Consider the following 26,046-nt stretch of genomic DNA (forward strand, 5'->3'; position numbering starts at 1 on the left):
AGAAGTTCAGAAGCTTAAGCTAGCATTTACTGAAGTTGCAAAATTCATTTTAAAACCACTTTCCTGAACAAACACATACCGTATTTATCCGTGTATAAGTCACATTCGTGTATAAGTCGCTGCCCAAAATTTGGCTCAAATATTGGTACAAAGTTTTTTTTAGCAAATTTTATTGAAAAACAACAACCAAGATTTTAAAAGCCTTCAAACTCGTTTTCATCTTCACTGATGCCAAATAGTTTGTCCCATTCTCATTGCAATCAAGCGTGCCGCACACGCACATGCGAGATGTTCGCGTTAAAATTCACATGCATGCTGCGCAGTGAGCATGTTAATGCGATGCTCGCAATCCTCGCACGCAAAATACAAACGCTTAATAGCAGCGCTAACGCGCGATCTGTGGCATTTGTTTGTCGGAAGTTCAGAACCTTGTGTATAAGTCGCACCCCAACCTTTTTGGGCAAGATTTGGTGCAAAATTTTGCGACTTATACTCGGATAAATATGGTATATCCAGAAGGGATACGTCACCCATTTTCTCATGATACTACAACAGCAGATATAAACAGTCCATACTTGGATGACATTATCGAGCTTCAAGAAAGCAAGGTGCAAAAAAAGAAACTTCAACAACAAATCTTCAAACGTTTTGGTGCCAACAAATGGAAAATTATCCTCTTACTACAAAAATGCCCTTTAAGTTCTTATGCCATTAGTAACCACTTATTTATGCCAGCATGCCTTTTCTATTGTGGTTGATGTTAAAGCAAAAACACTAAACCGGCTTGCATGCGAAAATGACATGAGAATTGCTGTTTTCGAGACAAAGCCTCGAATCTCACTATTGGTCTCGAAAAAACAACAACAGAAGTCTCATTGGTACCATAATGCATCACTATTAAATAGATTTTTGTTTTTGTGATTGAGCGAAAATTTGGGGTTCAAGTTCAACGAAAGCTTGCAGATTAGCGTAAGGGTTCGGCAGTTTAGTAAAGTAAGAACCACTGTTGTAGACCAAGACGAAATGTCTCTTCTTGTCTCCAAGATAAAGTATCCATCCTTGCTATGTAGACAATTAGAATTGTTTCATATTCAAATACATTACCAGGATTCGTTATGTCATACGTATTTTATGAAGTGTCTTATAGTGATCCTGGTAGCCCAATAAGTTTATTGTGTTACATTTTGATATTTTTTGCATACTGCCGTTGGCATACTGCAATCACCTTATAAGCAGGCATCTTTGTATTCTTCTCTTGATGATATGTTCAAAGAGTTTAAGTTGTCTTTGAAGTGAAATAATTTGTTTCTGAAACATGAACTAGGTTACTCTATTGAACAAAAAAGCAGATTTTGTTTTGAGTTAAACAACAGGGTTATTTACCCCAACATCGGATTCTTATTTGGACACACTTTGTGGCCTTGCCAATGCATGTACTGCTTAAACTTGACTTCAATTGTGTTACAGGAAAACTAAGTGAATTAACTGAATGCGAAATTGAAATATGCTATGTTTGAAATTGTTTTAGAATGAGTTCGAATGTTTCATGGGGAAATCAGTTTGAAAGTGATTATTCTGGCAAGAGCAAGCAACAAACAGATAATTCCTGCACCTGGAATAGATCTGCAGTTAACACACCACAAACAAACCCGGCAAGTTGGCCGCAACTTGGTGCTGCATCTTCTGAGCAAACAAACCAACCAACTGCCTCTCCTGCAGTGCAGCAACCAGCACCTTCTTCAGAAGAAAGTAGCTGGGCGTCAGCAATGAGCAACACAGTAGCCAACAGTAAGCCTGATCAAACAGGTTCAGGTGCTTGGGGTAAGCCTTCTGCTCCTTCAGGGTGGGGAGCTCCATCTACTGGGGGTGCTTGGGGTAAACATCAACCATCAGGCGTTGACGATGGTACAGCCGTTTGGGAAAAATCTTCAACCGCCAAACAACATCAAGGTAATTGGGGAGGCCCGACACATGCAACCCAAAGTAATGAGTCTTCTTCTGCTTCTACTGGTTGGGGTGTTTCTGAACCAACTTCTGCAAACAGCCAAGATGAGACTTCTGCTTCAAATAGCCAACAATCTATGACAAGCAGTCAGGCTTCTGTCAGTAATCAACCTGTGTCTTGGGCTAAAGCAGCTTCTGCTGGTTTACCTCCTAGTACCACCAAAACAGAGACTACACCACCGATAGAAGAACCAGAAACAGTGGAGGTCCCTGCTGCTGCAACGCCACCTGATGAAACTGACCCTGTTAAGAAACTAGTAAACTCGCATGAAGGATGGGGTAAAAAGCCAATACAACAAGGAACGAGTTGGAATATTTCTGAGCCTATTCAGAAAATATGCAGGCCTCAACCAACCGTCAACAATGGAACAGAAGCGTGGGGAAAAGCTAGTGGTGGACAAATGCCCCCTGCTCCTGCCTGGAATAACTCGTCCATCAATAAGCAGCCAAGCAATTGGAATTCTAATTATAATCCACCACCCACACCTTCTGGTGGAAATTGGGGTGCTCCAACACAACCTCAGCAATCCCTACCGTCGTTTATGCCTGGAAATTCTGGCGGTACACCAGGATGGGGTAATTCCTCACAACAACCACAGTCTGGAGGTAACGGTGGGGGCTGGAATGATATGCCAAGTCAACCTCCCACCAGTCCATCCAATTGGAACGGGCCACCCATTCCTCAGAACGCTTCTGGAAACCCTGGCTGGGGCACAATACCTTCAAATAATGAGAACAATTCATCACCTAATTGGGGAGATGCTCCTCCAAGAAGATCAGGTCCACAAGGTCCTGGCTGGGGAAGCAACATGATGCAACAACCAAATGCAGCTGATCAACCTGCTTGGAGTCGTTCAGCTGAACCTAGACGACAAAGCACTGTGGATGATGGCACTTCAGCGTGGGGTGACCCAGGTACATATTCTAAAGTGAATATGTGGGACCAAACCAAAGGTGGAATGGCAAATCCTGAAAGTGTTGGTGGGCAAATGCCCAACGTCAACTCCCAAATTGAGCCCAAAGGTTGGGGTGCACCACCAAACCAACCGTCCAACAAGCCCCCTTCACCTAAAGGCTGGGGTGACATGTCTTCTACACGAGCTAATCCGGCAATAGATAACAACACATCAGGTTGGGGTCAGAAAAATGTGTCTAATGATAAATGGGATAAAGGCAATGGAAATTGGAATTCTGCCAAACAGAACTCGGGAAATTGGGGTTCAAACGATCAACAGTGGGGTTCTTCTGATAATGGCTCCAATTGGGGATCGCATAATATGGGAAAGGTTTGTGAATTATTCTTAACTTTAGTAGGAACTTTTGGCAGTAACGTATTTAAAAATAGGGTACTGTATAGAGATGTACCGATATCAATATTTTGGCCGATACCGATATCACTTTTTTAGGCCGATACCGATATTTTGGCCGATACTTTAGTGTTACAAAAAGAAGCAATTTTGGTATTTGCAAGTAATTATATCAAATGCTAAGTTTTACCTTATTTGCATAAAACTATTAAAAAAAACTTTGAACTGGCATAATATGCCAATTCAAAGCTTTTTTTAATAGTTTTCTGCAAATAAGGTAAAACTTAAAGCACAAGATCAAAAGTAAAACCACAAGATCAAAAGTAAAACCACAAGATCTTGTGCTAAAACACAAGCCGTGGCACCACCTCGACTGACACAGTGACAAATTAGTCTAAAACCAAAAAATTACCTAAATTCAAAATTAGTTGTGTTCAAGTTTGGCACTTACCGCTTACAATAAATAAATTCCAAAATACGCCACAAAACCAACCAAATTTGGAAATTTATAGAGCAGCAAGGGGAACTTCAAATGGGCAACATTAGGTGCCAAAGGGGGCATTATTACGTCATTATGAGTGACAATGAACGGATTTGGAAGTCCTTGGCACTTGGAGATTCAAGAATCCAATCCCAACTCAATGTTGTGTCGTAATAGTAGGTTTTAGTAATGAAAGGCCACCGTGATTGAGAACTGGGGTATAAGGGAAGAAACATGATATCATAATGAGGTTTCTGAAAAATTAATACAGGGTTTGCGCAAACTCTCCAAATAGGCAATCATAATTGATAATAAGATGTAAAATGTAAACCAAGTCATTTGTGTAGTCGTACAAAAACTATTCGACAAGTAATATGCAACCTAAGGGCGGTAACATACTGATATCCCATTGAACCACGAACCATCAACCAATCAGAAGCTACGCTGTTCATGACGTCATCAAGGTTGCGTTTCTCGGAACAAAGGAAAAATGCAAGTTCCCACCACTGCTATTGCTCTTGTTTGTTGTGTAATTACCAAAAAAAGTTTAAAGTAATAATCAACTCTCTGGCTGAATGCTGAAATGGCCACAATTGAACGGACGACCTAACATCTGATGGTTCGGGTTCGTTCAATTGGATATCAGTATGTCCAAGGTTCTACCTCTAAGGGCGCTTGTCGTTTGGTTGAGAAGCTTTTGCCAGGCCAAGACTACTAAGTAGGGTGTAACATTTTTCCAAAAGTATGGCAATAATATGTTCTATAGGTGGGAAGTGGTGATACTAAAATGCTCTAAAACGATTTTTGACAATAAATCAATTTTTGAGGTTCCACACTTAACTTGAAAATATTCATATTTTTAGCTATAAAATGTCACACGACCTATTAATACTGTTGTTTTTGGCAAGGCCTTTGTTGTTGTAGAACAGTTGTATATGTGTAAGAGAGTTTTAAGTTTGTCTGGTCATGAAAAATAACTAAACTAACTTCTTCCTAGCTTTATTGGCCTAAATTTAAAGGCATAAAATAATTTTAAAACTCTTAATTGAACACCATTTTACCGTAAAATGCAAATGGTGATATCTAAAGTAGAACAAATGTTACGGCAGCAGATATCTTTAATTTACATAAAACAACATGTCCGAGAAAAATAACCAACAAAAAATCAAATTGGAATCAAAAGACACATCACATCTTATTTAATTTCCTTCAACAAAGCTGTCATGCTTGTCACAAATCCTCTAACAGCATTGTCTATTTTCCGTATCTTTTCATTATCCATGGAATCTTCACTATTAACCAGCACCTTCTTTTCCTCTAGGCAATTTTTACACACCCAATTAGCCTTTCATTTGCCATTTCATTGTTTTTGAATGATTTCCAATCACCAGGTGAACCAATTGAAATAGCTGGAGAACATTTACTAGTAATATAAAAAAAAAAAGATTTCAAAGGCCTATTTGTCCAAACAAGTTTCTGGGTGTCAATTGATGGAACAGAAATTTTCTTAACATTTTCAACACTAACAGGTAGTTGGTCAAAGTTTGGTGGTGTTTAGTCGAAACCTTGCTCTCCAGGAGTCCAGGTAAGACCAGATGCCAAAGTTTAGGGGGTTCAGGTGTGGGAATGAAGGAGGCCATTCTTCCTTGGAAATGAAAAATGGCACATTGGCTGAAAGTCAGTTTTGTGTTCTCTTAGCTCCATGTGAAGGTGCAGAATCTTGTTTCTTTGCCCAAGGCAACAATGAACCCTCATGAATATCATTTTTAGGTTCAATTTTACTCCTTGGTCCATAAAAATTAATAGACTCCTTCCTGATTCGTTGACTGTGGACCACAGTCCTCACACCATCACTGATGCCGCCTCTTGTCTCCGAGTGACTACCCGGAGTTCCACGTCACCATCTCTTGACCAAACACGATCATTTTGACTGTTAAAATGATCAAATTTCAATTTTCAAATTTCTTCTCATTGCTTAACACAAGGCTTGGTAGCGTGCCTCCTCCTTCAATGCGTGAGAGCAGAGTTCTGGCTCTGGAGAGATGTTTCACAATGGTATTGGCATTTAGCAAAGTCTGTTTCTTCATTGTGTTTGAATGAACTCATCATCAAATCCTTCATGAGAACTGTGAACATGGTTCCATAGACCACGTTCGCTTCCTTTGCCAGTTTTTGAATTGGATCTCTATAGTAACGTTAATTATTGATGACCCTGTATAGTAGGGGTCTGCTACTGTTCGGTGAGTCCGATTCGGTGAGTTCCTAACCTCTAACCCTTAACTCTATCCCCTAACCCCAAACCCTAAAACGGCAATGATAATTAGGCTACGGTACCCGATTATTTAAAAAAAAAGTTAAAAAAACCCTCATTAAGGGATTGGACTCACCGAATCGGACTCACCGAATTGGACTCACCGAATCGGACTCACCGAAACGGGCCATTCCGGTATAGTAGTGTATATCATAGCCATATATTCTAATATGTATTATAATAAGGTAAAACCTCAATTGCTAAGGTAACAGGGATCAGTTGTCAGTAGATGCAACAGAAAATATATTTCGCACTTGCTAGTGCATCCTTGCATCAGTTTAGTTGCATCATCTAGTTGCATCACTTGCTTTCTAGATATGGAACAGGGATCGTTTCAGAATAAGACTAGGTCAGAAAGCGAGGCAGACTCCGACTCAGCTAAGCAGCAGCCTAGAGCAGTTAGCTACATGAATTATATCATACATATACTTATCCCAACCAAGCCAAGGAACCATCAATGACAAACAGTTGCTTACAAATTATAAGCATATATTATAATATATAACAATGAAAACTATTAATACTACAAAAAGTGCTCAATGCTAAGCAAAAAGGCAAAGCAGAGCAAATTAAATCAAATATAGTTATTATATACTATCTGAAGCCTTTACAATATGAAGAAAAGCTTCAGATAGTAATAACTATATTTGATTTTATTATAATATAATGTATGTTTGTAGAAATTTTACAGTTGATGGCAATTGTACAAAAAGATAGTGCAAAAATGTAAGAAAAAATACTACAAATGTTGTAAGCACATTGGGTTATTTACAGTACACAGAAAACAAATGTTGCAAACATGATTTGATAGGTAATATAGAATAGGTATGACATTCCGATAATATAATATGTAATGCATCCTTTTCCTACCATTTGCAAACAAAAAAATTAAGTGTAAAACATAAATAAGCCCCTATTTTACCTAATTTGCATATTTGAAAGTGCTATATTTCAACCTGAGTGTGGAACTTGAAAAAATCGTTTTTATTCCCTAAAAATTGGTTTCTGCTATCAGTGAGGCATTTCCCACCTGTTAGAAACATTATTGGAACAAAGTGAAAATATTTTTCAAAAAGTGTTACACCCTACTACTAAGGTAGCAAAAATGTATAATTTTGCATCGTTTTTACGTTGCTAAACGTTTAAAAAAAACATGTAACTTGGTTGTTTTTAGTAAGCTGGTTCTATCAGTTTGTGATTTAATTTCCACCTTTCGTTGTAATAAACTCATCAAGCTTAAACAATGTCAGAGTAGGCTAAGTAGGCTGCGCAACAAACTCCCACAGCCACAGATATCACCACTTGCTGCTGACAAGTCAAAGAACGTCTATGTCTTTTGATGTTGCCTATTTGCGTTGCATTTTTGTGTTTTTTTTTATAGTGATACTTGCTCTTCGCTATTTCTGTTACGTTAGATAATGTCACGTTATTATGCCGATTTGAGATATAATAATTTAATTCATGACGTTGTATGGATGAAAAACTTTTACCAGTTTTATACTCTGCTGAGAGTAAAAAGAAACACAAATGATAAATATTGGAGAAATTGAGTCTCCTTACACAACTTAAGAATCGAACAACGCAAAACCGCTGAAACAAAATGTTTTGTTTAAGTGAAAGAATCACTCTAAGCAACCAATGTTAAAACTTGCGCGCAAGAAGTCATGGGAGTGTGACGTAGCAAAAATTTAAACAGGTTGTTATTTTTCTACATCAATGTGACGTTAGTTACTACTTTAAAAAAATTATATCTTTGCTTCTGTAGAAAATCCGCAGCAAACGCCTTTTTTTACGTGTTTAGTATCGGCCACAGTATCGGCCAAATTTTACCGATACCGATACTCAAAAAATGGCCGATATCACCGACAGGCCCGTAACTAGCTTGGAGCAGCAGGGGGGCAAAAAGTATTCTAGAGGGGGCCCAACTTTTACTTTCCGTATCATGTACGAAAACGACGTTTGTACACAATGTGGGTTTATTTACGCAAGAACATTAATCGTAGGCCTAATACAACGTTTACATTAGACTAGTTTATCATAGAACCAGTCAGTGGCGTAGCCAGGAATTTTGAAAGGGGGTGGGGGTTGACAGCCGACGGGCAAAGACCGATGGCGTCTTCGCCAAACGCGACACCCAGCAGCGGGGGGTCTGGGGGCCTCCCCCAGAAAATTTTGAAAATTTTTTTTGAATTTGGTGCATTCTGAAAGCATTTTCAACAAACATGTGGGTATAAATATTCCTGTAAAATGGTGCTGTCCGGTGGCATAGCAAAAGGATAAGATCATGTTTTCCAGGGCATTTTTCGGTAATAAAGCTAAGTCTCTATGTTTTCTTGTTGGCAAAACTCGCTCTTTTAATGCAGTTTCGTTTAAAATTAGGCAAACTTTGTTTTAGAGACAACATTCTACCACACCCTTAAACACACAATGTTTACAATTAAATAACACAAGAAAATTGAGTATAAAACTGAAAAGTCAGCGAACAGAGCTAATTAACATAATTTTTTCCAGGGGGTGCCAACATTTTTGCAGGGGGGGCTTCGCCCCCCCTGCGCCCCCCTAGTTACGGGCCTGATCACCGATACCGATATATCGGTACATCTCTAGTACTGTATTTACTTGCAAATAAGTAAAATTATAGCTTGATTTGTTGTATCGCAAAGATACTCAAATAACGCAAAGTTATCAAATATCAGTGAAGTTCAATCTTATTAACACATTGAAGTTCATTTCTTAACTTAACACAAAAATGCAAAGAACTGAAAGAAGGATACCTAATATTATCTCAACTTCTATGAAACTTTTAATTGAAAATATTGTCAACCGTTTCTTTGGTTTTAATCTTACCTGTATTTTATTTCAGAGCGACACAATGAAGAACAATGTGGGTTATGGTAAGTTCGTGCATAGAACGCTAGCACACGTTTTCATTTTAAAGTTGCGTCTTTGAAGGACTTTGAAAATCTTTTTTCTCTTAAACTATATTTTGGTGTTTCAAAATGAAGTTTGTTGTTTGAAAGTGTTTAATTTGGCTATTATCTGGTGAAAATCGCACACTTTTTCACAGCACTATAATGGTATAGTAACTGCAGCTGCAGTAACTCACTTGAAACAGGAGAAGCATATTCTTAACACTATTTTTTTTCTAAAAGTCCGCTTGGTTTATAACTTCACAAAATCTTCTGTTTGGTGTGCTCCAGCTGTCATACCTATTACCTAGTTAGGGATTAGTAGAAGACTTAAGTTCAACAAAAAACTACACATGAAGCAAGTGCTTCGGTAGGTTCTTTTAGGCGCAGACAGTTAGGTGCCTGCCAAATAGGTGCACACAGCCACACACTGTGGTCTGTGGCGTCTGGATATATAGGTCTGGCACACTGTGGTGCCCGGCCATTTAGGTGCTATTTGGTGTGTCAAATTACACTCATAATCATTTATCACTCCGAAATGCTTGATTATACGATAATTCTCTCCGCTGTATTACAAAGTGAATTTCAGTTTGAAACATTTCAGTATGAACTGCCTGACTATGCAAGAACACCTAAGAATCCACATAGTTTTAAATACAAAATCTATCCAAATGAATTAGGCCTACTTAGCTGTTGCAAACTAACAAAATATCGTCAATGCAAGCTGAGTGTGGTAGACTAATCTTATACACTAGGTAGCCTATAACTTGCTGGTTATAATTAATTTTTATTTTGTTTCGAAGAGCATTTCCAATGCCCTCTCCCCTTCTTTAGAAAATCTTGTGTCCACCTTTGTCTGCAGTATTACCATCAAGCACCAAATGAAATAGACTTTACTGGGAATAGTACCTAAATATCCTGATGCCACAATGCACGTACATATTTGGCAGACACCTAACTGTCTGCACCGAAAAGCGAGTGCTCGGGCTTCGATGGCTTATTTTCAGAAATATTTTTTTAAATCACTTCTTTTCCGCCGGCTGTGCTCTTCATAAAAGCGCGTAGGCTACTGAGTCAAAAGTAAATTATACATACGATTGAAAAATGCTATTCCATTGTATACACCAGGTTAAATTTGATTAAAAGTATTTGACATTATTACTTGTCTGTTTTGTGGAGAGACGTCAAAAATCTTAGACATTGTCATTATTGATAGTTTAATGCGAAAGAAGTCATTTAAAGAATTAACTATGGTGTGATTAAATTCCTGTTACACTAGTGTTCAAAAACAAAGAATCGACTGAATGTTAAAACCCTAAAGGTAATTGCAATTAAAGAAACAAGGAAGAGGTTCCTTACTCTCAATTTAATGAGATATTCCTATCTTTGTTCAACTTAATTGACTATAAATAGTAGCCTAAAGTGGTCACGAAAATCTAGAAAGGTATACCACCGAAATATGGTGGTATATTGCTCTTGTGCAACCCTTTATGTAAGACACAATGTGGAAATCGCATCTTCCTAGTTGTTGCTGCCAGTTGCTGGGACTGTTTGCCTATATATTTGTGTAAAAGAAGCTGAAAATTTAAATGAATTCAAAACTTGCTTGAAAACGTAGGTGCCTTCTGAAAGTACCGTATTAATTATCACCATTGTCATGTACATTGTACAGCGCCCAGGAGCATAGTTTGACGGTGGGTGTGGCGCTATATAAATATTGTTATTATTATATATTATACTATTACTGTGTTGAATTATTTTTAAAATTCCATCAATCTATTTATTTTATAGGCCCGAGAGGAGCCATGCTGATGCAACAAAATATGAACCAACAAATGCCGATGCGCAACAACCAAATGCCACCTGTTCTACCACTTCAACTTCAAAACCAGTTTAATCAGGTCAGAAATAATAGTTCTATCGGTTTTGCATGATTATTTCAAGATTTACCACCTTAATAAAAGAAGTTCCGGGTTTTACGGCAAAGGCAATGTTTTTTGTTTCATTTTGTACTTGTTTTGCGATTATTTACGCAAAAAATGTTCATATTCATGCACTGTATACTCCTTTTTATTTTGTATCCATTGCAATGACAAATAGTAGGCTACGTTATTATATTTCCGCAATAAAAAGTACACTGCAAATTAAAGATGGCACACAATGGATTACTGGAAGCCTCAGCAAATAGACATGGAGTTATTGAGTTTGCTGCTCAATTATTTTGGCATGCTTCACAATGTAAACATTAACGACCTTTTTTAGCCTGATGCTGCCAGTTTTCTGTGGTTATAGAAATTTCTACTAGCTTTCAGAACACAGTTCCCTAGTCATGTGCTATGACGAATGCAAAATGCGTTTTGAAGTAAGCAATGATCATGCTGCTAAAAGCAAAAATCAATCTATTGTATTTTGGTATACCTTTAAGTTTCTTGCCGAGACACAGCGCATGCTCTGGAGTGGTGTCGAACCCACGTCCTTGCGAACGTCGCACAGACGTTTTCACCACACTGCTAGGCAGCTTACTAGTAAAAAGGTGAGTCTCATACTTGATTCAAGCATCGCGTGACGAGAAGATAAGGTTCTCATTATACTAAGCCTTCGCACTAACGAGAGTAGGGTGGCCAGTTCCTTTCTCTCGTCCTCCGTTTCTTCAACAACTGCGCCCACCCAATTTGTTACACCCTGGTAAGAGGTGAGTGTTTTTTTTTTCAACAATTAGCATATGCTGAGAGTCGAACCAAGATTGCATGATTGGAAAGCGAACGCCTTATCCGCTGCACGATCCCATAGCTTACAAGTACTTTGAGTTAATTTTGTTAGTGCTCGTGTTCTCTTCAGATGTGTCATGTTCATTTTTCTTCAGATTCAACAAGCAGTGATGAGTGGACTTCTTCCAAAACAAATCCTTAATCCGCAAATGATGACCCCACAAAATATGCACATCATAATGCAATTCATCAACAAAAATGCTGAATTAGACAAAATGCTCAAAGTAAGTTAGTAGATTACACAAGTAATGTTAGTTTTTACGTTGTAAGATTGTTTATGAAGTGAACGTATTTGGCGGGATTATTACCAAACAAACGCATAACTTTACAACTATATAACGATTTTTTTAATCTAAGCAATTTGAAAAACAGTACATTACTTTGTGTATTTTTGCAGGCCTTGCCTCAGATGCAACGTCTGCCCCAGGTGGAACAGCTCACCAGACTTATCAGACAATGTCAACAGCAAATAGAAGTGAGTGCTGGTGAATTTGCACTTATATTGGTCAACAGTTGCACGGATAATGATTTTGATATCTCATCCATATGACCTTAGTCGGGGGTACGCCAATAGTGGGCCAAAAGTAGACCTGAAACTAAAACTGAAAAGTATTTAATTTTAAATAGAATGTGGTCCATGAGACAGATGCCGAGGCGATGGGAATTTTGTCCCAAACTTGTAATGTCTGATCTGAGTTTTTGGCTCGACAATGTCACCGGTGCGAGTTTAACGAAACCAATCTTTTTTGTTAGGAATCAATCTAACCATGCTGTCACTGCGGTAGTTGGCTGACTAGCGGCTAGGTGTGAGAAAATATTGCGTTCACATTCGTCATAAGTACCAAATCAAGAATTGACTGGCAAAGCAGCGGTCGAGACTGTGGCATGAGTTAACGCTGCGATACTCATGTGATGAGTCCAACCAAATTGATGAAACATGTGTCTATCGCTGTCAATTCTTGCTACTCTCGACTGTCAAGAAACAGACCACACAATGATATATGTCTTTGATAGTTATGGCTGTGGCCGATCTAGTTATGAGTATTTTTCTCCAGCCGTACTGCACGTTTGCACTTCCTTGAAAGATTTATACTTTCTTCATATGGATTACTAAAAAGCCTCGTTTTTCTTTTGCTCACTAGTCAAGGTGCAGTAGATTGATTTACCCAGCCTATCCGAGCAGGGGCCCAGTGGGTAGGATTTGCTAGTGAAAAAGTATGTGAAGTAATAGACACTCCACACTTGTTGGAGCTAGTGGCTCAATGCAACCACTTCCATTGTCATCGTTTCTTCACAGATAGATTTATTAGATATTGGACCGCCTTCAACTTTTTTGAACGCTTTTGTCGTGCTTGTTCTAGGCTTATTCCGTTTGTTACGAAGTATTATTCTTTACGGATTTGGTAAACGGTGAACACATAATATGCACAACATTGCAATGAAATTATCAACAATTGGTTTCATTGGCAACATTTTGCTGAATTTACGATGTATCTATTTACTTTTGTTTTTCAGGCACAAAAGGCCTTGATCATACAGAATCTGCAGCAACCCAACCTTAACAAACCTCAACCTAACCTTAGCAATAACATGAACCCTTCCGCTGGTGGAATGGACCTTGGTAGGATCCGCACTGGACCTGGGGGGCAGTCGATGATGTCCCCTTTAAACAACATGAGTGCTATGTCCCAGGCTTTACCTTCAACTTCTTTACCTACATTACCATCTCCTTCTGCGAGGTAATTCAATTCTCGTATGTGTGGCTTGCTGTTTCCAAATTGTCGCACAGTAAAGAAGCATGCATTCTCCCTCATATAGTGAAGTGTTTTTCAATGCCATTGTGTTGAATTTTACAGTTTATTATATCAGCTAGTGCTACGATACATGGTGGTCTGGTAGATGTTAACAGCGAAATCTAGGCCTCTTTTTAACTACTGTATATAAAAAACAACAAGTCTTAACACCTTCAGTTGTTGCACCAAAACTTTTTGTTCATGTTTCAGAAACATTATCCGATGGAAAGTTCTTTTTAAAAAATGAACTGTTTTAATCTTCAGTCTTAAACTTCGAAATGGTTTATTCAGATTTCCACAAGCGTTCTAATCATTACACTATGGTTTTGCTTCCAATCTTTACACACAGTCCTTTTTCTATTTTCAAAGAGAGCAAACTTCGCGGTTCATGAACAATTTCATCAACAAACAGCCAAACAATTTTGGGGGAATGGGCGAAAACCCAGCACAGCTTACCCCATCAAACCTGGGGATGAACGTGGGCCCCGCGGGAGATCTCGGTTATAACGGCATGCCTTACAGGCCTAATCCAGAGGAGGCTGGCATGCTTGACAATGCAGGTAATTTGTGTCATCAATATGTTTACAAAATTCTGATTTTGACGAGTGCAGCACAGTGAGTAATTAAAAGAAATAATGTGATTTTGTAACTTCTTCAGTTGTCAGATACAATTTACACCCATTTAATACACTTAACTTCATATTGGAACTACTGCTCTGAAAAGAAAAGTTTTTGCCATCACTCACATCATTAAATGGTCTCAGCGCTGGCACTGAGTGCGTTAGCACAATGAATGAATGATTTTCTGTTTTAACCACATCGGTTGCCTTGTGTTTTCGGCTAATCTTTTAGCATCGGTTCGGTTCTCATGCATGGTTTGCGACAAGCCGTTAGGAGGTTTGACATTTTTTGACGACTACTATCATGTCGGAAGGAATCAACACTTGTGAAACCGGTCTTCGGTTGTTGTGCAGATATTTTTCTTGTCACTAATGTGCAAAAATAACCGTTTGGAATCGATTGAAACGCTTCGTGTTTATATTTTCCATTCTAACAACTTAACAAAAAACAACGGGCAAGAAAATCAATGACTATCACCTAGGCAGCAAATCACTCATTTTTTACAATGATTCAACGTCTATGTAAAAACGATTGATTTGTTGTCTAGACAGTTATCACTTATCAGTTCTCGACTTTTTTCATGTCAATTAAGTCATAGTTGCATTTTGTAAACATGAGTGGCACGAAACTAGTAAAGAGTCTTGCATGTTCAGGTATTACTGGAGGACCATTGGGAGTCAGGCCTGCAAATCAACTTCCTACTTCAAACGACCCATCTGTGTACGTTGTTTTTCGTTTTTAAGATGATCTATTATTCTATTTCACTCAGGACTAAACTGTTTTAACCTAGTGCGACAGTTGGCAATCTTTAGCACTTATGAGGAAACTGGTGTAACTTCACATTCAATTTTTATTTGATGATGACTTCTCTCGGAATCGCTTTCAAATCATGATCTGCTTTCTTAAGTGCTTCCAAAGTACTTTCTTGTGAGGTATTAGCAGAATTATGACTGTCAATACAAAAACATAAGTAAAAAAGATTGATACAAACACCACTTTTCTTCTGCAGTGCACTTGCCGATATCGGCCCTCCTGAATTCACCCCCGGTGTCCCCTGGAAGGGATTTCGTCATATTGACCCCGAATCGGATCCCAATATAACCCCAGGCAGCGTGGCCATTGCCAAAACCATGTCAATCAATACTGTCCGTGACGTCGACCAAGTGAGTTGGTTTTGGCGGGACGCTCATCGTCACTGATCAAAAGTTGTTTACCGTTTTATTTCTGTGAAAGTGTAAGATCTGTTCAGCGCAAATCCACACACATTACTTACTTTTGCAGTATTGTCGTTATTTTTTGCTTAGAAACAATGAGTTTATGACAGTCATGTAACTCTTACAACAGTTTTTTGTACTCGTTTGTTGCAATGTGCAATTTGATCCCAGCGGAAACGGTATATTTGCATATGACATTCAACCTTTGCCTTTTTTCCAGGTATTAACTCGCGATCGTTCCGTTCAGCCAGATTTGCCTCCTGGGTCATCAGAAGAAGCAAATCCTTCAATACAATCTCAATCCAACAACAATCTCCCTGAGTCTGCACCATCTCGCGTTTGGTCCACAGGTCTGTCTGCTAGACGATACTTGTCTTTATGTTGCGTATTAAAAAGTCTGTTTAAAATCAAGTAAAAACGTTAAGAATAAAGAGCAGTAGAGCAATAAAATTTAAAAGTGTCAAGATTTTTTTTATAGCTTTGTTCCCACTTGCAATGGGACGGGGTCTTCTGGATAGATCCTTATTCAACAAAGTTTCGTCTTGTGCCTCCTCTTTTTTCAACTCCGCCGATGTCATATTCTCATTTGCTCTCTCCTTCACCTCCTTTGGTTTCTTTCTTTTCTTACGTCATCGGCTACGTAATCTTACTTCCTTAAAACCTATCCTCAAACTTTACACGGGTTTTTGCGTTTATTTTCTTTTTATTTCAAGTAAGGGTCGTGCTGAAGCTGATACCTGGTTGTTGAAAATTTTTTTGGTTGACTGGACAAGAAAGTTAGAAGCCAATCATTATCTCTGTCTTCAACCCTGTTTTTAAGTGTCTTGCTGAATACACAGTGCTCAGCGTGTTTTCGATAGGCCTGGGTGTCAAACCACGCTATGTGGCTATGGTGCTCCTCTCGCCTTCAAAATAAATTTTATTTTTATCATCGCCACTGCAGTTATTCCTTAGTGACATATTTTGTGATTGCAAGTAACGACAACCGATTTCTGTACAAAAAAGTGCATACACCTTTCCTGGCTAGGTAATCATAAAATGGGAACGATTAGTTAACAAACGGAACCAACTCACCAGGTGCCAATGGAACAGCACCGGGCACTTCAGCAGGCAACGCGGCTACAATGCCTTCCAATGAACTCTGGAAAGGATCATCCTCAAGCCAATCAGCGTTTCGTTCTCCCAGTGAACTTGTTCCTCCTTCCTGGGGAGAACAGCAGCAAGCTTCTGGAGGATCCTGGGATCACCAATCTCAGCAGATGCAGCGCGGATCACAAAGTAAGTGCTTTTGGTCAAAAATTCTGTATTATGTGATTACTTCTGAGTTGGTTTCTCGGAGTTCCTTTGTTGCCCGATTGTAAGCGTGTATCTTGATTCTTAATATCCAAACCCCAGATGACTGCTCAATGCTCACGCATGTCAAGTCTCACACGGCTTGGTCACCATTTTCATTTTGAATGACATGCCGGTATATCGCAACGCAGCGAGTACTTTCTTTTGCGTCTCCGAATTCTAAACGAACTTTACATTCTATCAATGCTGTTTTGATCAAGCTTCAAACCGCTTACGTAAGATTGCGCGCTAAACGTTCTTTGAATCAATGTTGTTCAATGGAACGTATTCTAGCGATATGAGATGTTTAAATCAAATGGCACGGTCGTTTGAATGAAAACATTACTTGATATTCTCACTGTAATTTCAGTTTCTGCCCAAAACCGATCGATTTTCTAATATTCAAACACACGCCACTGTGTATCGGTGTATCGCTGTTGCCATGCTTATGGGTGGCACTTAATTATTGTAAACAAACAACAAAATGATTTTCCAATGTCACTTTACATGTTCTTTGTAATTTTCTTCATAATTAGACCATTAATTGCCATCCCAGTCAGCAAATTAACTTTTTATATTGGATGCCTGGAACAGATAGTTGAATGAGAAATGAAAAATGGTTATTTAAAAAAAGTTTTTTTCTAACCTTCCGCAATGCAGTTGTTTTCCATATTTACACGTTTCTTGACTGCATCTTTGAGCATCTACACAGCAACATGTGCAGCTCAGCTTGAAAGCAAACTTCATCGAAGATAAAAGAATGCAATATGTATTACATGTAACACAGTTGACGCTAGCTAGATCAACAAAGTACGATATACGGTAATATTTCAAAAATGCAAAAATAATGTTTTTTTACGATGAAACTTAGAAATACAAATGGAACATTCATTCTTTACAAAATCTGACTTTTTTACTTTCAAGCAAGTCGGTTCCAAAACATCTTTCTCTCCGTAACTGCACAAGGACACCTAACGTAATTTTATTCTCATTAAAAAAATTCCACAGATGCCAACTGGAATGGAGGTAACTCAGACAACAGAGGTTCCTGGCTCGTCTTGACCAACTGCAACCAACAGGTAAGATCTGGTATTATCCGGTTTTATCGTACGAGTTTTCATCCATTTGCACAGCGAATCATGATGCGGTGCAGCCTATTGATGCAGGAAACGCATCAACCTTTATAGAGAACGTCTTTTTCTAAATCACAATTACTAAATTAATTGCAATCATACAAAATCTTTTCATTTCGTGTTAAGAAGACCTGTTCACAACTTCAACTTTGATCTTTTTCCGCTTCAGGTCGACCCTGCTTATGTACAAAACATGTGCGCACAGCATGGTAATGTCGTGTCCTTCCAACCGCACTACCCGATGGAGGGAATGATATTGGTCAAGTACCGGTCTCCTGACGAAGCCGCCAACGCCAAGATGGCCATGAATATGTCCATGGTTGGGTCTACTATGCTGGTTGCCACTGTAGCCACAGACAAAGATGTAAGCCATTTATATATCTCTAGTCAATTTGCTTTGACAAACCATTGTTGGTATGCTGTTCTAGATTGAACCGAAAGCGAAGCACGCGAGAATTGCTAATCGCTAAAACACCATGAAGATTAAAAGCTCCTTGCACCCTTTTCTTTAAAATGAAATATTTAGAACAACTTTTCAAACGCACGTTTCATTTTGAACACTCCTTTGATGAGATCAAATTTCAGCAAAACAATTTTTTGCTTTGTGGTGATGTAGATAGATTTTATTTCGGGCGCTCATAATTTGCAACTGCAAGAAGACCAACTGTTCATCTTTTGCGAAGTTAAACTAATGTAAAAAGGAAAACAAACATTTGGACTAACAATGTACTATTCAATCTAGGTGAGCAATTTCATGACTGCCACTGGAGGGAGCGGTTCTTGGGCCTCAAACCCTCCAAGCGGTAATCGCTTCATGGCCGGAACTGGGTCGACTGGTGGGCTCGTTACCCAGCCGCCCCCTGCCCGTCCAAACATGGCCGCACCCGTGGACATGAATTCCATGCAGCCCCCAAGAGCAGGCCAGCAATTTTGGGGAAACAATGCGGGTCCTCCCGGATCCTCATGGTCCACAAATGCCTCTTCCAATCTCGCCTGGTCCGGAGCCACCGGAGAAGAGGTGTCGCGTATCATGAGCCCAATGCATAGTCTTCTTCCTGAAAATCTCCTTGGAGGAGAAACAATGTGATCTCGTGGTCTTAATTGCCATCCTCGCTATCAGCAACCTACACGTATTTAAGCTTCAGTTTCATCCGCGCAATGTATCCTCTTCCCCTTGTTTGCAAAGTCGAACCTTTTTTACTACGTTGTGAACGATTTCAAAGACATTTTTCTCAATGATGTCCCTCCCTGTACTTTGTGAGCTACAAGTTCGTGTAGCGACCATTTTTTGCAACGTGTGGTGTACCTTGCTACGTGCATGTGTTGATGCTGTTTCCACTATTCCGTATTTTTTCATCAATGTTTCATTGCTCCAGGTATCAATTTTCACTCTGCTAATTGCGTTTTTATTTGTTGATGCAACGTCGTAAGACGACCGTTTATTCAATATTAATAAAACGCAACAAGTGAGATTTGTTTGTCAAAATCGTTGTACTTATTCAGCCACAGTCCACAAAATCTGCTCTTTTTGCATTGTAAAAGGAGCAAGTTTTGTTATCTGGGCCATCCTCCCTCTTGGGTTTAGTACTATTGTCTTATTCCCAAAAAACTTTTTTTCTGTTTTAAATTGACGTGGTCTTTTTCACTAGATAGTAGATACCTTTCCAAACGCAAGACCTTGTACTTTGTGTTAGTGTGTTAGCCTCTTCTCTGCTAAGTCTTACCAAATTACCTAATTTACTTTTTAATTTCAACGAAAGTGAGAGCAGGAGGCGAAATGTGCACTTGGTGCTTCGATTTAGGTCTTTATCCCAGGCAACGCAATTTCTTGCTTTTGCACTGGTTTATCGTTCCCGGATGTTCGAACTCTATCAATGCGTTGCCAGACGCAAAAGCAGTGTGCGAACAGCAGACTTTGTTGCCTAAGTCAGTCATTTGAGCTATTTGTAAACTGACCACTTTGAAAATGCAAGCGTTAGTTGTGTTAACACCCGAGCTATTTTACATGCCCCAAACTTGCTCTTTTCTGATCTGGTGTTCAAAATTATGATTATTAAATTGGAAAAGATGTTTGTTTTTATCGATATGATGTCTTTAAACCTTGGGTCAACGTAGGAAATGACAAGATGTGCTGAATTCATGTGCTTTTTTTGACTGGGAAGGGTTAATTTGTTTACGCTTTCGAAATGAGGATTTCTGAAGAAAAGTTAGTCCCGTAGTAAAAGTTTCGAGAAAATGCGTAAATAATAAATATGCACTTATGAGGTGGTTAAGACATTGTGGCTAAAATTTGCATGGTACTGACAAGCCGTTATGCCATAACAATAGCGCACCCCTGAGAACTCTTTTAAATTTGGACTGCTAAACACAAAGCTATAACTCTGTTTCTAAATCCATTGAACATGTATTGTTGTATTAAGTACGCTATTGAACAACCAGGCTTATACATTTTATAACTTGCCTACCATTTTTAAATTTTCCGTTTATTAGAAATTTGACAGTCTTCGTTGTTTTATACCTTTTTGACTACTGTGGTTGCGTTTCATGTCGCTATTTTGAGTCCAGTCAAGTTGCAAGCGATTTGACGCAAGTTGACGCTTTTGATCAAGCCTGCATTTTTTAATGATCACCACTTTACGCATTTCGTTTCTCGACGTATTTTTAAACTGCAATTAACGTTACAAATACGGAAAAAAGACATCAGGTTTGATCGTTCTTAACGTGCTATTGAAATGTTGTAGATTAAAAATTGTTAAGCTAGCTTAAAAAAAAATTCTAAATTTTTGTGAAAACTCCGGGCTGATCGATTCGTCTTGTAATTTGTGAATGAAATCCCTAGCCCAATTAATTTACTGCCAGAAATCTCAGTTATAAAAATCCACTTTCTCACATTAAACCAACCAGTGTCTATGCTAAAAGCTGTTTTTTTTTATTATAATATCAGTAAAGCTTCAGTTCACTAAAGGTGTAGAAAGGCAGCTATCAAAATGCTCTTTTATTTAATTAAAACAACTTCTTTTTACGCAACCAAACTATGTTTTCTTGCGTTCCATTGATGTCACATAATTTAAAAAAAAAGTAATTTTCCAGTTTGCAATATTTGTGAAGCCACATATTATTTTGCATGTTTCTATTCAAATGTATTTGCTTTGGGGTAATTTCGATAAGTCTTTTCTGGTTGCTTTTAAGTACATTGTATTTTGTTTCACGCTATTTGAACGTAGGTGAAGGTAAAACACTTCGAGGGAGAATTTTATGAATATCTTTTTTGCATCGTTTCATTGTCTGACACCGTTGGAATGATAAACCATCTAACTTTGATCATAAATTATGTTAATCACTTCAAAGGAAAATAAAAATTTTTAAAATGTTGTGAAACATTTTTGAAACCACAAAACTAAAACTGAAACATTTCACTTCCAGTCGCTTACTCTACCTCATTTTTAGTGGATGTGCAAAGAGTTGATCGCTCTCAATAATTTATAATCATATTCCGCGAGAAAACACAAACAAAACTACAATGGAATAATTTTTCAAAAAGCTCAGTTATACACCAGGCAGAAAAATCCGTCATTTTGATCGTTCTTAATATAAAAATGACGGATTTTGCTGTCTGTGACAGATAAGTAAGTGTACAACTCTCACAACGTCTAATATACAACTCTTAAAGAAAATCACACATCAAACTTGATTTCTTGTTTGCACAAAGTCAACGTTTTTGAAGCAGTGACGATTTCTTTACGAATGGATCATTGACGTATCCAGGCACAAGTCAGCAAACTCAAGATATTTTAATGCCCTCGTATTTGAATGTACGTTGCTATTCAGCAGTTGTATCTAGCTAAATTTCTGAGAACGGTGCACTTGAAACTTTAGGAAGGTCGTTTTAGTATCTTGTCGTATGTCTCAAAGCACAAAATTTTGCAAACTATTGTTCCTTTGCGCCTGTAATTTCATCGAAACTTCTCAAGTAGAGTTCTAGGCGTGATGGATCACAGAACTTGCACTTGGCTGAAATTGCCATTGCGGGTTGCAGATACAGACCGAATCCATATGTATTGTTTATTTTTGCAAGTTTTCTTATGCACAGAATTTTTCTTATTTCAAATTTTTGCGCAGCTAATTACAAATTAACTTTTTTTTCTACTTCAACGTTTTCAGACGTTAAATGAACATAAAAACAGGACATTTTAAAACTAATATTTTGTTCATGGGGGAAAAGTCATTATCAATAAAAAAAAGTCATATGCGCGTCAACTTTACGAGGTTTTTGCAGCAGATTTTATCGCGTACTTTCAGGTTGATAGACAATCCTAAAAAAATTGCTCAACATCATTGCAACGCATTTATTCGCGTATTTGACACAGCAGTAACGTGTTATGATGTCCACTTGATGTCTGTCGACCCAGACAACAAACCAACCGTTTTTTACAAAGATTCAACGTCTGCAATGTAAAAATCGGTTGATCTGCTGTCTGGGAAAAGACCACAAAATCACACTTTCCTCGACGTTGGTGAATCTGAAAAGAATTTTAGCATCAACGTAATTGCACCTAGCGGGGTACGCAGCCAGCTTAATCTAATGAGGGAAAAAATCCAGACTTCAAGGGGATTTTAATTCTTTTAGTATTTGAAGGTGTTAGGTGAGGATGACCCATGCCTTGAAAAAGCTGGAAGTGTGGTTTCAGTTTTCAAGGTACGCGGTGCTTCTTATAGCGCAACCTTTAGTTTAGTTTTTCTCCATTTCACGATAAAAGCTGTTTCGCTACTTTTTCATACTTTCTTACTCGAGAGGTTCACTGCCCCCCGGTGGAAAGTTTGGTCAAGCTGGAATAATAAAGCCGTGTTTACACTACGATATTTGCCACTTGCCTTGTCTAAACGATCCTTTATTGTGCTTCAATGTTCTTTGTCATGTTTTTCTTGCTTCAGCTCCAAATTCTGAAACAACGAAACCAAAAAACAACTTCCAACATTACAAACTGATAACCTTCATCTGTATCTTACGTTCCTTCGTGAAGCTTGCTTGCTGATTTTCCCTTTTTTCGTTGCTTTGTACTAAAATTGATTCAGAAGTGTTTCGTAATTTAATTCTGTACGTATTTTTGTCACTAGTAGACATATTAAAATTTATTTCATCCGACGTTTTAAACACGCAAATGTACAGAAGCAAAACTACCGACCTTACGCACCCGCTTTTTGGCGAAAATCAATGCAAAAACAACCATTTCTTTTATCCAATTGTGAAAGTAACGTATTACCTACAGTTTCTCCACTGGGCTTTACTCTGCTGAAGTACTGCTACAACCTAAATGTTTACTCTATGTAAACGCGTTGGATCTCCAACAAGCAGTTTCGTGGCACCAAATTTTGACAATGAGCTTTTTGGCTAACAAAGAGGTGGTAATACATTTCCACGACTCTTTGTGTGTCAACACTTTGTGGACATGCAAATCTAACTGTAATCGATAAGGTCCAATCGATTAATACGAAAGAAACCCACGTAACTAACTTAGCGCTACTTGTCTTGACTTCAAACCACATGAGGTCCTGTTCCTTTGATCCGAAATCGTACCTACATTTCTGTACATTCTTTTTTGTGCTAAGAGCCTATGTCAAAGTCACGATTGTCATTTTGTTTTCCTAAACAGCAAATTTGTCGTTTTTTTATTGATTCAACGTCTGCAGACGTGAGTAAAAATGACTAATTTTCTGTCTGGATTATTAGAGTAGATTCTCATGTTGCTGTGACAAGTTTAGTTTTTTTGTTGTTGTTGTTGTTGTTGTCTTTCAACGGTCGCCAATACTTCGCTTGTTCTTGCTGTTTCGCTGTTGATGTTATGAATTGCAATTTTTAGTTGGTTGGCCGTCGGGCGTACCCGGTTAGAGACGCACATCGCTATATCGCCTTCGTTACCACGGATTGACGCAATAGTGCACTAGTTTCTCACAAGTTTTACAATTTTAACGTTGATTCAACGTTATCATTGGGACATGAGATTGACAGTCTTGTGTGATATGTTCAGAAATCCACTCGTATGCCAGCCCTTTACCAGATTTGATGACTGGGTTCAAGTTAGGGCCATCCATCCTTTGCTCCGAAGTCCTAGTTTGTATGCGTTTGTTTTTTCAAACCTTGTTGGTTGTTGCCTGCGTAATGGTTTACTGCTTTCGTGTTTTGTATTTCTCAAGTGCTTTTACCGCGGTCTCTTTTATCCCTGTCTTACTATTATTATTATTATCACGGATTATTACTAAAGTCGTCAGCGTTGTACCCACTACAAGAGTGTGGCTTGAGTTTATCGGTAATAGGTTTAGCAAGGCAGATTTATTAGATCTGTAACTCAATATGAAGTAGTAGATCTACTGACTCTGTGGAAGTAACAGTGAATAATTTTTGTTCTCCAATGGTGTCAGAGACTGCTTGCAATAAGGTGGAAAACTAAAGTTGGAAAGACGCACGGTGCGATCGATGCAAAAGTTTTAGCCCAAAACTTGCTGGTTAGGCAATTAGCTTCTTTTTTTGGAAAGTTTGTCAGGCAAAAACAAGGAGTAACAAAATAAAGTGTTTCACATGAACCAAACTCAGGCTATAGACCGACCTCATCATTTAGTAGGTGGGTCATACCGTTGCTACCAGTCACTGCAGTGCGTCGATGATAAGGTCTTCCGACAGCAACATGGGCTAATCTAAAAGAAAATCTCTCTCAAAGGCCAGTGTTCCGGTTTTTACGAATAGGTTTGCCCAACCTTGTCGAGGCCTTCAAGATTACTTCTGCCATAATTTCTTGTCCTCAGTGACCTTGAAGTCACCCAAAATTGAGAAAATTCGCATCTGGCAACATCGGTCAATGCAACATTTAAACAAAAGTAAAAGTGTATTAATCTTTATGTGATGCTAAAGTTGGTAACAGTTCTTACAAATATCAAAAGAATTCGAGTGCAGCTAATTAATTTTGTCCGTTCCACTTTTCCAAAGAATATCGTGTTTCGCTTCGAAAAAAACACATGACTGATCACAAACGAAAAAATGTTCGCGCTTTTCCGGCAGTCAGGCATTAGCCTAGTTGCTTTAGTAGGCCTATATATGGTTCGCGAGAGATTTGGACAAGTCTAATTCGATGAATTAGAGCAAAACGTTAGTAATTCTAATCTAATTGGTAAAAACTTTTTTACTCTAATTCTAGTTCTAATCTCCAGTTTTGCTAAAAATTCTAGATTTTCCAACAGTGTTTTTCAGCAAATGAAAGGAAACCTCATGCAATAAAACGATCAAGATCAAAGTATCATTCCATCGCTTAAGTAGCGAAGTCATTAAAAACTCGATTAACTCATCAATTCACCTACATTGCAATGTCTATTACGACGCAAATGGTTTTGGTGCAGTGATGGAGAAATGACACTTTGATCTAAAGTTGCCATAAGTTAGCGTTTTTATCCAAATTCAAAAGGATATGTGACGACTGCGTCGAACTAATTCTAATCTAGTTTAAATTCTACTCTAGTTTGCGAAAACTTAGCTAGCTGTAATTTTAAGTGTCCAGAGCGTCGTTACAGTAGTAGTGCAAAATCAAATTTATCTTGGGATTTTTCATTTTATGTATCTTGCAGATATGTAATTCCTGATGAGGACAGTCGTAGTGACGTAGGCCACGTGTCGAAAACATTTGAGTTTATTTTAATTATGTTATATTTTTGTGTGTAAAAAGTATGCTAAACCAGCTAAGGTTGCTCTGCTTTATTTCTCTAATTTTAAGACTAGTCTAATTTGCAAAAACTAACTTAGAATAGCTGTAGGCTAATTAAATTCTAAACTAATTTCAAAAAGTTAAAAAAATTCTAGTTGTCCAAGTTTGGTTGGCGACGTGCGAAGCCACAGCGAAACGAAATTATAGTTTGTTTTTCATAAACTTATAAAATGTAAACATAAGAATAGGATCGCAAACAGGATTCGAATCTGCACGAGAATGTCCTATGGGACCTCAAGACCAAACGCCTTAACCACTCGACCATCGCAGCTGCGCGATGGAATTGAGCAATGGAAATATTTTTTTACTGAAGTCAAAACAGCTGCAGAAGCAAAAACAACTGATTTGTTCGGTAGGCACTTTAACTTATTAGTAAAAACACAAAAAATGACTTTTGGTAACTTTATAACTTCTTAAATATTGAC

The 26,046-nt window shown here is 38.3% G+C and overlaps 1 protein-coding gene across 1 annotated transcript; it reads left to right on the forward strand.

Moving 5' to 3' along the window:
- Window positions 1–1,529: 1,529 nt before the first annotated feature.
- Window positions 1,530–24,151, forward strand: LOC145774313 (uncharacterized). The gene is made up of 14 exons (XM_082585527.1): window positions 1,530–3,290; window positions 8,967–8,997; window positions 10,804–10,913; window positions 11,876–12,004; window positions 12,178–12,255; window positions 13,296–13,519; window positions 13,943–14,133; window positions 14,848–14,914; window positions 15,204–15,357; window positions 15,629–15,758; window positions 16,486–16,686; window positions 17,749–17,819; window positions 18,043–18,237; window positions 18,616–24,151. Exons 1-14 carry the CDS (start codon window positions 1,530–1,532, stop codon window positions 18,958–18,960), a joined length of 3,687 nt encoding a protein of 1,228 aa, XP_082441653.1. The 3' UTR covers window positions 18,961–24,151.
- Window positions 24,152–26,046: the final 1,895 nt, after the last annotated feature.

Source organism: Aplidium turbinatum, chromosome 7 (assembly GCF_918807975.1).
Source record: "Aplidium turbinatum chromosome 7, kaAplTurb1.1, whole genome shotgun sequence".
NCBI classification, from domain to species: Eukaryota; Metazoa; Chordata; class Ascidiacea; order Aplousobranchia; family Polyclinidae; genus Aplidium; species Aplidium turbinatum.